This window comes from Oncorhynchus tshawytscha, linkage group LG20 (assembly GCF_018296145.1).
Source record: "Oncorhynchus tshawytscha isolate Ot180627B linkage group LG20, Otsh_v2.0, whole genome shotgun sequence".
NCBI classification, from domain to species: domain Eukaryota; kingdom Metazoa; phylum Chordata; class Actinopteri; order Salmoniformes; family Salmonidae; genus Oncorhynchus; species Oncorhynchus tshawytscha.
In genome coordinates this window covers 25,911,703-25,925,639 of record NC_056448.1, presented here as the reverse complement: position 1 = coordinate 25,925,639, position 13,937 = coordinate 25,911,703, and the positions used below count along the sequence as shown (strand labels likewise).

At 42.6% G+C, this 13,937-nt stretch overlaps 1 protein-coding gene across 6 annotated transcripts in view; it reads left to right on the top strand.

The window, feature by feature from the left end:
- Nucleotides 1–13,937, top strand: part of LOC112220330 (voltage-dependent N-type calcium channel subunit alpha-1B-like) — a 227,845-nt gene that overhangs the window by 4,338 nt on the left and 209,570 nt on the right. For 5 of the 6 annotated variants that reach the window (XM_042302402.1, XM_042302406.1, XM_042302403.1 and 2 more), the window contains 3 exons: nucleotides 5,731–6,009; nucleotides 7,534–7,639; nucleotides 11,989–12,128. In XM_042302402.1, the coding sequence (XP_042158336.1) occupies nucleotides 5,731–6,009; nucleotides 7,534–7,639; nucleotides 11,989–12,128 (525 nt within the window). Of the gene's footprint in view, nucleotides 1–5,093; nucleotides 5,192–5,730; nucleotides 6,010–7,533; nucleotides 7,640–11,988; nucleotides 12,129–13,937 lie in introns of those variants that run through there. The other variant, XM_042302407.1, reaches the window with a different exon arrangement.

The window sequence follows — 13,937 nt, the reverse complement described above, 5'->3', positions numbered from 1 at the left end:
AAAATTCAGCATTTTGACATGTCCCTCTGTGACTTCCAGGAACATTTTAACCCAAGTAACCACAACATTTCTCAACGTTTTAACCATCATTGTAAAGCACTAGTTATTTCTGAAGATTGTTTCATGTAATTAGTGATCCATAAACAATTTTAATAGTAATAATGTTGATCATTCTGTTCGTTTTAATATGGTGAAACTATTCCTTTTTAAATAATAATAACATTAATACTTCAAATCATAGTGTAAAAGCAGTTGAGATGGTTCTACTATTTTTTTGGCAATTTTCTAGTGTTTTGTGGTGGAAAACTGAGTGAGTCGAGCATAACACATCAACCTTGATAGACAGGCTAGAAATGTTTAACAAATTCAATTGCCACTCTGTTGTTGCACACTACAAGCTTCCATTTCCCCTGTCACAAGGGGATTTCTGCCTGATTTAAGATGAATCATCCACCCTGTTACAGCTGTCAACCCTGTTAGTTTATTTTCCACTTAATAGGCACTTTTAATAGTACATTTTTTTACTCTCTGGGAAAACGTGTTTTTTATCAAGTTAAACATGAGCTCTTTATGACAAAATGTTAAAATTAGATTAAATAAAGTATTTGCCACCAAGTTAAACATCTCAAAATGAAACGAATTGATAGAACAAGTCGAATGACCCAGTAATGGTATTCTCAGGCTAGGCTAGCGCAATGACCTGAGGAAGATTAACACTTTTGACAACTTTGATATAGAGGCTTTCTTCCCAGTAGCGTTTGTGTGAGGGATAATTGGTCTCTAATATCACTGAAAAGGTTACTTATTAATTTGCATTTTCATTCTGTTGCAATACATAATTGCAGCCACCAGAGGGATTAAAACCTTACTCAACTCCTCTAGATATCTACAAATCAAACACAGGCCATGAGTTATTAGGCACTATTACGCACAGGCATTTCTCAAAGTTTCTTTCTATCAACCTAAGAGGCTGTTCTGTTGGATTGATTGCAACATTGAGCTTATACCATACCATCAATTGCTCTCTTACATAGATGAGGTCAATCACATTCAATAAATGTATAGTAGAGGCTGGTGGGAGGAGCTATAGGAGGATGGGCTCATTGGAATGAGTCATTGGAATGTAATTACTGGAACGGTGTCAAACCTGTGGTTTCCATGTTTGATACCTTTCCATTTATTCCATTACGTCCTCCTATAGCTTCTCCCACCAGTCTGATGTATAGGCTATGAAAACCTGAATTCCAGTGGTCCTTGAGGATAGTAAGTGACAGTGATGCCAAGCCGGCACAGAGGGAGATAAGCTCCTAAACCAGGGGGCATCCAAGCAGCTCAAACAGGGTGTTTGGCTCAGGGGGACAGACCGACCATGGTTGCACAGAAAGACCCGCCAGGCCACTGCCATCCCACCCACAGTCCCTAGTTGGGAAACACAGGACGACTTCCTAGGGAATATCTTCAGCAGTGAGCTGGTGGGGGAGGCTCATCTCCATTCAGTCCTGGAGTGGCTTAGCCAGTCTCCAGATCTCAACCCCATAGAAAATCTTTGGAGGGAGTTGAAAGTCTGTGTTGCCCAGCAACAGCCCCAAAACATCACTGCTCTAGAGGAGATCTGCATGGAGGAATGGGCTAAAATACCAGCAACAGTGTGTGAAGACTTACAGAAAATGTTTGACCTCTGTCATTGCCAACAAAGGGTATGTAACAAAGTATTGAGATAAACTTTTGTTATTGACCAAATACTTATTTTTTCCACCATAATATGCAAATAAATTCATTAAAAATCCTACAATGTGATTTTCTGGATTTGTTTTCCTCATTTTGTCTGTCAAGGTTGAAGTGTACCTATGATGAAAATTACAGGCCTCTCTCATCTTTTTAAGTGGGAGAACGTGCACAATTGGTGGCTGACTAAATACTTTTGCCCCACTGTATATGTGTCAGAAAAGCTGTAAAAAAAATAAAAATATAGTTGTCCTCCGTAGAGTGGGGGTGGTGGATGGGTTAATAAAAAATAAACAATTATAGTCTATAGATAGTCTAGACCATTTGGGACACCTTGGCTATTTCACTCATGATAGGTTATAGCCCAGACTTAATCAATATTTTGTTGTGTCTCATTTATTGATATGAATATAGCCTCTGCGTGATGGGGTTGTGCAATGCAAATGGCTATAACAAGCCTACATACAGAGTGGAATTCGCTAATACAGCAGTCAAAATGCCTAATAAGACCTACAGTCCATGCTCCTAAATACTGAAAAAGTGTGATTCATTAGGTTACATGATCACCACAGCCCCACCGACTATAAAAATAAATTATGCAATTATATATTTATTTATTTATTTAATTTCACCTTTATTTAACCAGGTAGGCTAGTTGAGAACAAGTTCTCATTTGCAACTGCGACCTGGCCAAGATAAAGCATAGCAGTGTGAACAGACAACACAGAATTACACATGGAGTAAACAATTAACAAGTCAATAACACAGTAGAAAAAAAGGGGAGTCTATATACATTGTGTGCAAAAGGCATGAGGAGGTAGGCGAATAATTGCAATTTTGCAGATTAACACGAGTGATAAATGATCAGATGGTCATGTACAGGTAGAGATATTGGTGTGCAAAAGAGCAGAAAAGTAAATAAATAAAAACAGTATGGAGATGAGGTAGTGTTGGTGTTTACATACAGGACAGGGAGAGCAAAACAACGACGCTGGACAGAGTGGAATCAGGTGTAGCAAAAAGGCAGTTTATTTTAAGATCAGAGATATCTTTGTTCTGCACCGTGCACGGACCTAAGCAATATGACTCTGTGAGGAGTCAGAATAATTAGGCTGCCCAGCCAGAGTTTACAGCAGAATGTATACACAGAATAATGTAGGTGGAGTCTCGTCGTGTTGGTCTTCTGACTGGTCCTGAAGAGTTGGAGGCGGGCCTGCTCTAGCCAGAGCAGGAGCCCCATTGGTGCACAGCAAAGTCCTTTGCTCTTGGCACCCGACCAGTAGGGGGGGTAGAGTGTGAGTGTACAGTGCTCATGAAATGTATGTGTGTCAAGGAAGCGTGGATATTGGTAATGTCTGCTTTAGGCTCAGGTGTTTCCTGTCTTTGCAGGAGTGCATGCAAGGGTCAATGTCAGTGAGATAGTTTGGCACTCTAAGCTCGTTAGTGTTGCAGGATGTTCTTTGTAGTTTACTGGGGAGTATATTTGCGTGATGGCAGCTGTGTGTCCTTCGGATAATCATGTTATTGCACGTAGGCTCTAAACTTGACTGAGGACACTGGGCCCAGAGTTATCTGAGGACATCCGGTTTAACCAGAGCGTTGGCCTGCTAGTAATGCTCGATATTAGATTATTTATATAACAGTAGGTAAAAATGGGTGGGCTATTTACCGATAGACTATGTACAGCTGCAGCGATCGGTTAGCTGCTCAGATAGCAGATGTTTGAAGTTGGTGAGGGAGATAAAAGTCTCCAACTTCAGCAATTTTTGCAATTCGTTCCAGTCACAGGCAGCAGAGAACTGGAACGAAAGGTGGCCAAATGAGGTGTTGGCTTTAGGGATGATCAGTGAGATACACCTGCTGGAGCGCGTGCTACGGATGGGTGTTGCCATTAAATAACACACAACAGCATGGCATATTAAGATAGTGGAATAGGCCTAGCCTAAATCAGATTTACTTTCTATTTTGCAGCTCAGGCCGTTATTCTAGACAAGGCTCTTCTCTGTCTTTATTGAATCATTCTCACAATAGTAATTTGCTGAAGGCCCAAGCCTATACCACGTCATCTACTGGTATAACGTCTTTATCGAATGCCGTTCTAAAACAAGCTCTTGACTTTTATTTTGATCATTAAACCAGAAGATGCAAAGCAACTATCATCTGGCCTAGAAGTTGCTTGATTGACTAACTAACTTCGACTAGCTAAATTGGTTTCATGTCCTTTGCAGATGCCACATTCCTGACAAAAGTTTGTACATATAAAAAAAGATCTATATCCGAGTAAAGCGAGACATAAGTAAGAATTAAACGATTATATTTTGATTCATAGTCGTTTACGTATCTATTTTAACGGTTACTTTTCATGTTTCACGCATGGCTTTTCTTACAATCCTAACAATTTATGTATGGATTTTCTTATGAGTTTAATGATACATACGTTCAAGCTTTTGGCAGCTATCTGGCTCATATCTATCGTTTTCCCTCCAGTTCCCATTCCCATCGAATAGAGGTTCAGGCAGACTGGAGGTGCGATATTGTAACGTTTGAATCACATTAGATGACCTATGGTGACTTATTAGTGCTTTTGAACATAAACAAATAATAAAACAATTTACATATTGCAGCTTAACGGTCATCGGGTCCTCGATTCTCTCAGACTGAGAAAATAGTTCCAACATGCGGGCTAGCGTTAGCTTTGCGCCTTCCTCCAGTAACTTTGTGCATAGGCTACATTAGCTAAGAATAGCATTCCTGATCTGATTCTCAGTATCACCGGAAAAATCTCTCTCTTGCACCCTGCCTAAGGCGAGTGCTAAATTGTTGTACAGTCTCACCTTCCCTTTGTGCAATTTTCTGAAATGTTTGGCAGGCAAATGCTGTGTTAACTTGTGGAATGAAGAAGATGCAATGCTCTGATCGCAGCTCCATACTCCGCATCATCCGGTCATGAAAAAGTAGAGCTCTCCTGCGTTGACAGTTGCACACAATGTGGACCTTTTCTATAATCAGTAGTGCCACAATAGCCTACAAGGGGCACTCTTTTCAGGCCACTTAGATACAACGATTTTCACTTCAAGTAGTGACGTCATACATCAAGGATGCCCACTGGTGTCAAACCCAGTAAACTACATGACAGTATGATTTTATATGTTTAGCGCGTTTAGCCTACCAACAAATCCTAACGTATTATACATGTTTCATGTAGGCTTAATGTTTAATCGAATACATTATTAAACACAAATTAAATATAGGCTCTTGGTGCGTCCTGAGTAAATCATTATTAGAAACTCTCTGTCACACATCCAGCCAGTCACTCACATCCATCCAGCTCCATCCGCAGAGCGATCCTGAACTGTCGAGTACCGATAGGCTCATTTTGGTCACATGCGCTGATAGTTAGGGACCAGTAAATCATTGGATCGGAGTCTACTGAATTGGTTGCGTTGTACAGACAGCGAGCGATCAAGTGAGAATCAGGAGGAAACAACCCCGTAATGGTTCATTGCTATGCTATTGGAATCGATAATTGACACTTGCAGACAAAACATAACTGTTTTGTGTACTTTTCTTTTCTTCTGGAGACTCAAAATACTTTTTCGGGGGTCTTTCAACATTGACAAGATGTAGCCACTACCGAAAAGATACACGTGTGTGTTTCATTTCGGCATTTTTCCTGTGGTGGCTGCATTATCTATTTAGTGGGAGCAGGCTGACATGGATGTGATATGTGGAATGAATTGGAGAATATATCATTCCATAGGTTGAAGTGCATTTGGCACATATTGCGATTGAGTGCAAACTTTATATAATTATATTTCGAATTTCTTTGAGAATGGACAAAAAGGAAAGGATTTACACAAAGAAAATCGATGTATTTTCTTAAAACACAAGCCATACACTAATGCAAACCTGTGGTCTGGCTAAGTGTGTTTGTTGTAATGCTTCTGCCCTCCATTTCCACTAACACCAGTTTGGATTTTTATTGTTGGATCTGTGCGTTTCCAGAATGGCTCGCTTCGCAGAAGGTCTACCCACCCGCTTTGGAGCTGGAGCAGGTGGAGGAGGCAGAGGTGCGCCCGGCGCAGGCAGAGGGGGCGCCCGGGCTGGTGGTCCTCCAGGCGGCCAAAGGATGTACAAGCAGTCGATGGCTCAGAGAGCCAGGACAATGGCCATATACAACCCTAACCCTGTCAAACAGAACTGCTTCACTGTCAACCGATCCTTGTTCATCTTTCGAGAGGACAATCTCATTAGGAAGTATGCTAAGCGAATAACCGAATGGCCATATCCTTTCCTACCCAAAAACAGGTTACACATTGGTATTTGTATAACGCACATATCCTTATTTGACAAACACGCATTGGTAGATTTTCATTAAGAAACATGACACAGGGAGTGAAGCGCTTTTATTTTATTTCAGTATGTCTGATTTGACTGAACATGACAAATGTATGCCCTTTGTCACCATTTCGAAGCTCATCTGTAAGTGTACTCAATCGATTATTACATTTATAGGAAGTAAGCCTATTCTGGTGTAAATTATTAGTTCATTAAACCTTTTGCTTAACCTCTGGTACACCTGTCACTCAGTGTTCTGCCTGATTGGACACGAGAATGGATTTTCATCCAATAATAGTGTTAGCATATACAGTTTAATGACTTGTTAAAATGTCCTATGTACCGTGTACACACTCACGAATTATGCACAACTGCTTTTTACTTCAAACATATTTGGTTGTGATTCGCAATTGCCAACTACATATTCGCTAGATTCAGTTTTCAGTTACAATTGTAAATGAGCGAGTTTAATCTCTGCAATGTGTATGTATGTTTTTCTCAGCGCTTGCTTCTCTTGGATTATTATAGGGTTAGTTTTTTAAGGCACCCGTCTCGTTTGCACATTGCCTGTTTGTTAGCAGTGTCATTTCAACTGTTGCTGTTCAGCGATTTGTCCGTTTCCATGGTAAGGTGAGCGCCCAGTGAGTTGGAGACCGCTGGCTCTGATGTTGTAAAACGCCTCGCCTAAAGGGCAGATTCCACCATTAATTTTTCGTATTTGTCCACTCAGTCGAGTAAGGCTCGTTATGGCCTGTTTGCAAGGGCAAAGTGCAGTGTTAGGCTTCTGGCGGGCCCTGGGCACACGATTCTAGGGTGATATGTCGATGGGTCAGTAAAACCTTCCCAATCCTCCCCGACTCGCTATTCCACAAAGGCCTCCCCCCGCGGCGAATGATCAGAAAAAAAATGGTAGAATGATTCAACCATAGAAAACGGATTGAAATGGTAACCCAAGGATAGCTCTACAGCCCAGGCTCTTAGCAACCCTGCATGGGCAGAGTATGGTCTATTGTTGTAGTGTGTGGGATTAGCCTACCATCTTTTATTTCTGTCCATGTGTAGCCATGCTGTGTGAATTAGGATATCTATTGGACTCCTGTTCAGTCAATGTCATTAATTGGTTAACTGAGCTCAATGAGTCAGTGACTTCCTAAAGCTGAATATATGTTCTGCTCTGCTCATCCAAATAGATCAATCTGTTCTGTGGCACCTCAGGTGGGTGGTGGCAGTGAGACTGTTTTAGTGATGCTCATTGTACATAAACACTGTTGAGGCAACTCTCACCAGCCTTTACACAATTTGGGTATTTGCCTATCTTTTTTAAAATCTAGGTTATTCTATGTCAATACAGAGATATTTACCGCTATGGGTTAAGACTAATAAACTTACATGTCGGAGTTAGTGTTTTTTTTTTTTTTTTTACTGTGCATGCAATTCTTTGTCATGGCTTGTGTTCCTTAACCTGCACACTCCGTTTGAGTACTTGATCCTGGCCACCATCATCGCCAACTGCATCGTACTGGCCCTGGAGCAGCACCTACCAGCCAATGACAAGACCCCCATGTCAGAACGTCTGGTAAGACACTCCTCACATTGAGTCCCAAATGGATGGTTGTGTACCAAATGGCACCCTATTCCCCATTGTCTTCCGTCAGATGGTGGCATTCTAACACGACACGCAGGAGCCAGAGTGGACAATGTAAGGAATAGTATTCCATTTGCGACACAGCCTATGATAACTATACCTATCACACTTTCTATAACTTTACTTAGTGCTACAATTTATATACTTATTCAGTTTTGTCTTCCGTTTGTTTGCTGTAAAAGTGTGGAATGTTTGTTCTTTTTGCTCATTTTGAGCTTTAAACCACTTGAACTCTGTGATGAGGCAGTCCAGTCAGCCCTAACAACACCTCCCAGAGGGCCCTGAGTCTCAGACACACCTCCAGTACATGGGAGAGCAGCACCCCTTCCTTATTAGTTTTTGGAAGCATGGAGATGTGTGTGTCTCCCCTCCTCCCAGCTATCATTCTGTAAGTCAGTTGAGCCTCACACTGAGCAGGCTTTGATCCCGCCTTCTCCTCCACAGGCCCCTTGTTCCCCCAACTGCTCACACGCGTAGCTTAAACCCCCGTTTGAACTCTGCCAGTTGAGTCATTAAACCAATGCCGTTTAAACTGTAAAAAGCTTAAATGGTATCTTTTCACTTTAAGCTGTGAAAGAATGAAGCCGGAGGGGCTGCCACGTAGCCATTAGAAAAACAGCACCACAATCCTCCAACACAGCGTCTTCAGTCAGGACACGCATAGAATAGCATTACATTGTTCAGCACTTAGCTCACAGATCGGTCTTAAGGATGTTTTGACTCCTGGGAGTCTGTATAAAATAGAGGAAAAGACATAAAAGGCTCTGATGCAACAGCTTGGTGAGATAAGGTTAATGACTCCCCTCAAATGTAGTCACCTGCTCCTGTTCTCAATTATCTCCGTAATTGTGATGCAACATCAGCAGTGGCGTAGTGGCACAAGAAAACACAAGGTACTCGACACCTGAGAAACTGATTAGTGTTTGAGAGAGAATATACAACTCCCCTCTTCCTTTCTCCCTCCTTCCCCTCAAGAAGAAACATGGAATACCAGCATCTTTTATGGTCCAGGGTGAATAGATTGAGGTGTGTCTGTTCTGTGGAGCTCATGATAATAGAACATTGTCAACAGGCATGGTTGTTCAGCTCCATAGCAGAGTTTTACCCTCATGGTCCCCTGTGATTTCCCCTCTGCCCCTCCAGATGCATTTACTTAAGATGGAGTGTTCATTATTCATGAACATTTGACATTTATACCTTATGTTAACAGTCTACTGTACTACATAATGCATTTATGGATTGACCCTCCAGCCTAGCCATTATAAACTCAGCAAAAAAATAAATGTCCCCTTGTCAGGACCCTGTCTTTCAAAGATAATTAGTAAAAATCCAAATAACTTCACAGATCTTCATTGTAAAGGGTTTAAACAGTGTTTCCCATGCTTGTTCAATGAACCATAAACAATTAATGAACATGCACCTGTGGAACGGTTGTTAAGACACTAACAGCTTACAGACGGTAGGCAATTAAGGTCACAGTTATGAAAACTTAGGACGCTAAAGAGGCTTTTCTACTGACTCTGAAAAACACCAAAAGAAAGATGCCCAGGGTCCCTGCTCATCTGTGTGAATGTGCCTTAGGCATGCTGCAAGGAGGCATGAGGACTGCAGATGTGGCCAGGGAAATAAATTGCAATGTCTGTACTGTGTGACACCTAAGACAGCGCTACAGGGAGACAGGATGGACAGCTGATGGTCCTCGCAGTGGCAGACCACGTGTAACAACACCTGCACAGGATCGGTACATTCGAACATCACACCTGCGGGACAGATACAGGATGGCAACAACAACTTCCCAAGTTATACCAGGAAGGCACAATCCCTCCATCAGTGCTCAGACTGACCGCATTAGGCTGAGAGAGGCTGAACTGAGGGCTTGTAGGCCTGTTGTAAGGCAGGTCCTCACCAGACATCACTGGCAACAGCGTCACCTATGGGCACAAACCCACCGTCGCTGGACCAGACGGGACTAGAAAAAAGTGTCCTTCATTGACGAGTCGTGGTTTTGTCTCATCAGGGGTGATGGTCGGAATCACGTTTATCATCGAAGGAATGAGGCCTGTACTCTGGAGCGGGATCGATTTGGAGGGGGAGGGTCCGTCATGGTCTGGGGCGGTGTGTCACGCATCATCAAAAAGAGCCTGTTGTCATTGCAGGCAATCTCAACACTGCGTTACAGGGAAGACCTCCTTCCTGCAGGCTCATCCTGACATGGCCCTCCAGCATGACAATGCCACCATTGGGACCTGTTGGATCGGAGGGTGATGGCTAGGGCCATTCCCCCCCAGAAATGTCCGGGAACTTACAGGTGCATTGGTGGAAGTGGGGTAACATCTCACAGCAAGAACGGGCAAATCTGGTGCAGTCCATGAGGAGGAGATGCACTGCAATACTTAATGCAGCTGGTGGCCACCACAGATACTGACTTTGTATTTTGACCACCCCCCCCTTTGTTCAGGGACACATTATTCAATTTCTGTTAGTCACATGTCTGTGGAACTTGTTCAGTTTATATCTGTTGAATATTGTTATGTTCATACAAATATTTACACATGTTAAGTTTGCTGAAAATAAATGCAGTTGACAGTGAGAGGACATTTCTTTTTTGTTGAGTTTGAGGCTTGGCATAGCATTGTTTTGTCTGCTATCTCTTTTATAGCAGACAGAGATGCATAGATGTCAGTCTTAATGCTCTTCATTAGTGTCTTTCCTTACATTAAAGCCCTGAGAGCCTCAGCCCTGTGTGTTGTCTTCATAGTCAGCGGGAGGCCCAGAATCACTTCACTGGCTGAACAACAAACCAGTTATTTAAAACACTTTAATTTGCCATACCATTCTGTTACAGCGACGTTAATAAAACATGTCTATTATTTTACTACTTTGATTGTTGTTAGTTCTTACCGTACAGTTAGTGAAAAGCTCACATACCCTTTAGCCTGTCAAACTCATTTGTGATTATTTGCATTGGTGGTTGAGTTCATAGAGCTGTGGAGAGAGAGAAAGAGGAAAGTTACTGTAAGGCGTGCAATATCCTCTGCTGGTGCCTGTGTGTGTAACAGGGCCTCCGGAGTTAAGTGACATGTGATACGTGTCTGATCCAGCACTTCTTTGAACAAGAGCAAGGGTCATCCTTTCTGAAAATGTTTTTTTGTTAAAGATCTTCATGCCACTCAAATGGTTTAATTGTTTTAATGTTTTGTTAAATATATTTAGCAGGAAGCCAATCACTAATAGCCCTATTGGAGACTAAATAGCTTCAACTTATAGTTGTGTAATTTGTAATCATACTCATTTGCTGTCAATTAGTATTATTTGTTAAGAGTAAAATGTAAGCTTTTATCTTATGCAGGTGATAACATGTTAGGATGAATGTGTTAATCTCACTGATTGAAAATGGTGTCCAAGATTACAGTTGGTCTTCTGGTGTAGGCTATGTTTTCACTTCCCCTCTCTCCCTCTCCTCTTTTCATCCATGAAGAGAGGGTTCCATTCCTTGACCCATTCTCCACATGCTAGTAGAAAAGTAAAATAAACAATCCCCCTTCTCTTTCTCTCTTCTGCCATGCTTCATTTCCCTCTCCCTTGTTCCCTGTCTCTCTTCTGCCATGCTTCATTTCCCTCTCCCTTGTTCCCTGCCTCTCTTCTGCCATGCTTCATTTCCCTCTCCCTTGTTCCCTGCCTCTCTTCTGCCATGCTTCATTTCCCTCTCCCTTGTTCCCTGTCTCTCTTCTGCCATGCTTCATTTCCCTCTCCCTTGTTCCCTGCCTCTCTTCTGCCATGCTTCATTTCCCTCTCCCTTGTTCCCTGCCTCTCTTCTGCCATGCTTCATTTCCCTCTCCCTTGTTCCCTGCCTCTCTTCTGCCATGCTTCATCTCCCTTGTTCCCTGCCTCTCTTCTGCCATGCTTCATTTTCCCTTGTTCCCTGTCTCTCTTCTTCCATGCTTTATTTCCCTCTTCCTTGTTCCCTGTCTCTCTTCTGCCATGCTTCATTTCCCTCTCCCTTGTTCCCTGTCTCTCTTCTGCCATGCTTTATTTCCCTCTCCCTTGTTCCCTGCCTCTCTTCTGCCATGCTTCATTTCCCTCTCCCTTGTTCCCTGTCTCTCTTCTGCCATGCTTTATTTCCCTCTCCCTTGTTCCCTGTCTCTCTTTTGCCATGCTTCATTTCCCTCTCCCTTGTTCCCTGTCTCTCTTCTGCCATGCTTCATTTCCCTCTCCCTTGTTCCCTGTCTCTCTTCTGCCATGCTTTATTTCCCTCTCCCTTGTTCCCTGTCTCTCTGCAGGATGACACAGAGCCCTACTTTATTGGAATATTCTGTTTCGAGGCTGGCATTAAGATTATCGCCTTGGGCTTTGCATTTCACAAAGGCTCGTACCTCCGCAACGGCTGGAACGTAATGGACTTTGTGGTCGTCCTCACTGGGTGAGTCCTTGGCCTGCCGTGTGTGTGTGTGTGTGTGTGTGTGTGTGTGTGTGTGTGTAGATTTGTTCATGTCCATGCTTATTTGTATGTCTTTTATGAATGTGTATGGGGAACATTCCTTAGCGGTGCATTTGCCTGGAATTTGCCTTTTCCACTATTGCGCTATACTTAATAATTAACACTGTCCAACAAAGAATATTAATGCAAAGCAACCGAAAGTGACGTTTAAATAAAAAAATACATTCTGTTATACCAATTTATTGTCTAATATTGCTCATGAAATTTGCTCATGAGTCTTTGTTTTGACTCTCCCTTTATGATGCAAGGGCTCAGTGGAAGCTTGAGGTAATAGGCTAACTCAGCCAAAGGTAAAAATGAGTAGAACTTCAGTGAGACAGCACAGTTTTGGATGGATGCTCTGTGTGCCATAAGTTCAAAGTCTGGTCTCGGCTCTTAGTCCGGCTGTGCTAAGAGAGTGTCTGGCTGGCAAGGTGACACTAGCCAGTCAGAGGACTTTGGAGAGCAGTAATGGCTCGGCCTCTGATTGACTCCAGATGGGTGAGAGGGTAGAGTTACTGTAACTATGTGGAGCAGTGATGCGGTACCAACACAGTATAATCACCTCTGAGAAGTGGACCAGCAAGGTCATCAGCTAGAATCACCTCCTCTCAGGGTGTATCATACTCCACTGCTATAGGGAGCCAGGCACGGGCCTACAAATGCAACACATTCACTCTGTTACTGCTTCCATTTCTCTGTTGCTCTTGCCGGTGGTAAACGTTGCCTTGCTTTGTTCAATTTATGAGTAGCAAGGTATTGTGCCAGCTTGTTATAAGTAGTTTGGATAAGATTTATGGTCTAAATAATGGCCATTCCGGAAAGTCGATAAACAAATAAATCAAGCTGGATCCTGAAGCTGGTAAGTAATGAAGAGTGAGAGATTGGGGAAGGGAGTGGGAGAAACAGTTTGGCTGTTGATGTAGTCTTCGTCTTGCCCCCCTTCCCTACACACACACCTCTCATAAGTCATCAGTAGCGTTTATTTTATTTTAGAGCGCATGTACGATGTGAAATATCTTATCTTAGGCAGCAAAGCTGTCTTTATAGCAAAAACAAACAAGCAATGGCATTGAACTACAATCAATAAAAATATAAAAACATGTTCAGTTTTGGTCCCATGTTTCACGAGCTGAAATACAAGATCCCAGACATTTTCCATGTGCACAAAAAGTTAATTTTTCTAAAATGTTGTGCTGTTTGTGCTGGGAACAATAAAATGACACTCTAAAATTTGCAGGAATGTCCACGAGATGTTGCCCGAGAATTGACCATTTCTCTACCATAAGCTGCCTCTAACATAATTTTAGAAAATGTGGCAGTACGTCCAACCGGCCTCACAACTGCACACCACGTGTATGTAGATTGTAGGCGAGCGGTTTGCTGATGTCAACGTTGTAAACAGAGTGCCCCATGGTGGCGGTAGGGTTACGGTATGGGCAGCCATAAGCTACAGACAACGAACACAATTGCATTTTTATCGATGGCAATTTGAATGCAGAGATACAGTGACAAGATCCTGATTCCCATTGTCATTCATCCGCCTCTATCATCTCATGTTTCAGCATGATAATGCACCGCTCCATTGTGCAAGGATCTTCCTGGAAGCTGAACATTTCCCAGTTCTTCCATGGCCTGCATACTCACCAGACATGTCACCCATTGTTTGTGGCGCTCTGGATCGACGTTTATGACAGCGTGTTCCAGTTCCCTCTAATATCCAGCAACTTCGCACAGCCATTAAAGAGGAGT